The 982-nt window shown below is 73.7% G+C and overlaps 1 protein-coding gene across 1 annotated transcript; it reads right to left on the bottom strand.

The window, feature by feature from the left end:
* Window positions 1-344: 344 nt before the first annotated feature.
* LOC146599786 (BAH and coiled-coil domain-containing protein 1-like) lies at window positions 345-933 on the bottom strand (the record flags this gene model as incomplete). The annotated part of the gene is made up of 2 exons (XM_085297959.1): window positions 582-933; window positions 345-503 (listed from the first exon to the last, which is right to left on the bottom strand). Coding segments are annotated over exons 1-2 (445 nt in total), but the record flags the coding sequence as incomplete, so codon positions are not given.
* Between the last annotated feature and the right edge of the window lie 49 nt (window positions 934-982).

The following is a 982-nucleotide window of genomic DNA, read 5'->3' as shown; positions in this document are numbered from 1 at the left end:
GGACCCCCGTCTGCCGCCCCTGCACCATGCAGCAACCACGGGGACCCCCTTCTGTCGCCCCTGCACCGTGCAGCACCCACGAGGACCCCCGTCTGCCGCCCCTGCACCGTGCAGCAACCACGGGGACCCCCTTCTGCTGGCCCTGCACCTCAGCCTCATGCAGCACCCGCAGGGACGCCCATCTCCCACACCTGCACCCCCAATGCCATGCACCACTCAAGGGGACCCCCATCTCCCACCCCTGCACCCCAGCCCCATGCAGCACCAATGAGGATCCCCATCCACCACCCACACCCCCGGCAGCCCCCGCAGAGACCCTCTCCCAGYGCCGTCCCCAGCCTTACCCAGCGCGTGGGGGGTGCCGTGGGCCGTGGGCTCCGTGGGCAGGATGACGAGCTGGGCAGGGGGGTCCTGGGAGAGGGGGAACACGGACTGCATGGTGCTGGGCATGGAGGCGGCGAAGCCGGGCGGCAGGTTCTGGTGCAGCGCGGGGTGGCCGATGCCTGCGGGGCCGAGGGGGGCCGTGAGCGCCGGGTGGGGGGCCGGCGCCCCCCGGCAGCCCGGCGCCCCGCGGCACTGACCGTACGAGTGTCCCCCCATCCAGATGGAGGGGCTGCGGGTGCGGGGCAGCCAGTGCGCGTGGGCCGGGTGCGCGTGGGCCGCCGGGTCCCCGCCGAGCTGGCCGGGCTGCAGCGAGGAGCCCCCGGCGATCATCAGGTGCGGCGCCAGCTCCCCGGGGCAGCCGCTGGACGGGTGGATGCGGGCGAACTCCACCAGCTCCTTGTTCTCCCTGCGAGAGCCGGACGGAGAATGGGGCAGGGGGGCCCGAGCGGGCCGCGGCCGCCGGCGCTCCCAGGGGGAGATCATGCCGGAGGGACGCGGGATGGGGAACGGAGGGTCCGGGAATCTGGGACATGTGGGATGCCGGATAGGGGGGAGAGGATGTGGGAAGGGGGATGCAGGATGGGGGACAGGGAATGCG

Source organism: Rhea americana, unplaced genomic scaffold (genome assembly GCF_003343005.1).
Source record: "Rhea americana isolate MKP2758 unplaced genomic scaffold, rheAme1 scaffold_1327, whole genome shotgun sequence".
NCBI lineage: Eukaryota > Metazoa > Chordata > Aves > Rheiformes > Rheidae > Rhea > Rhea americana.
The sequence above is the reverse complement of the archived record's forward strand: the minus strand, read 5'-3'. Positions and strand labels throughout refer to the sequence as shown.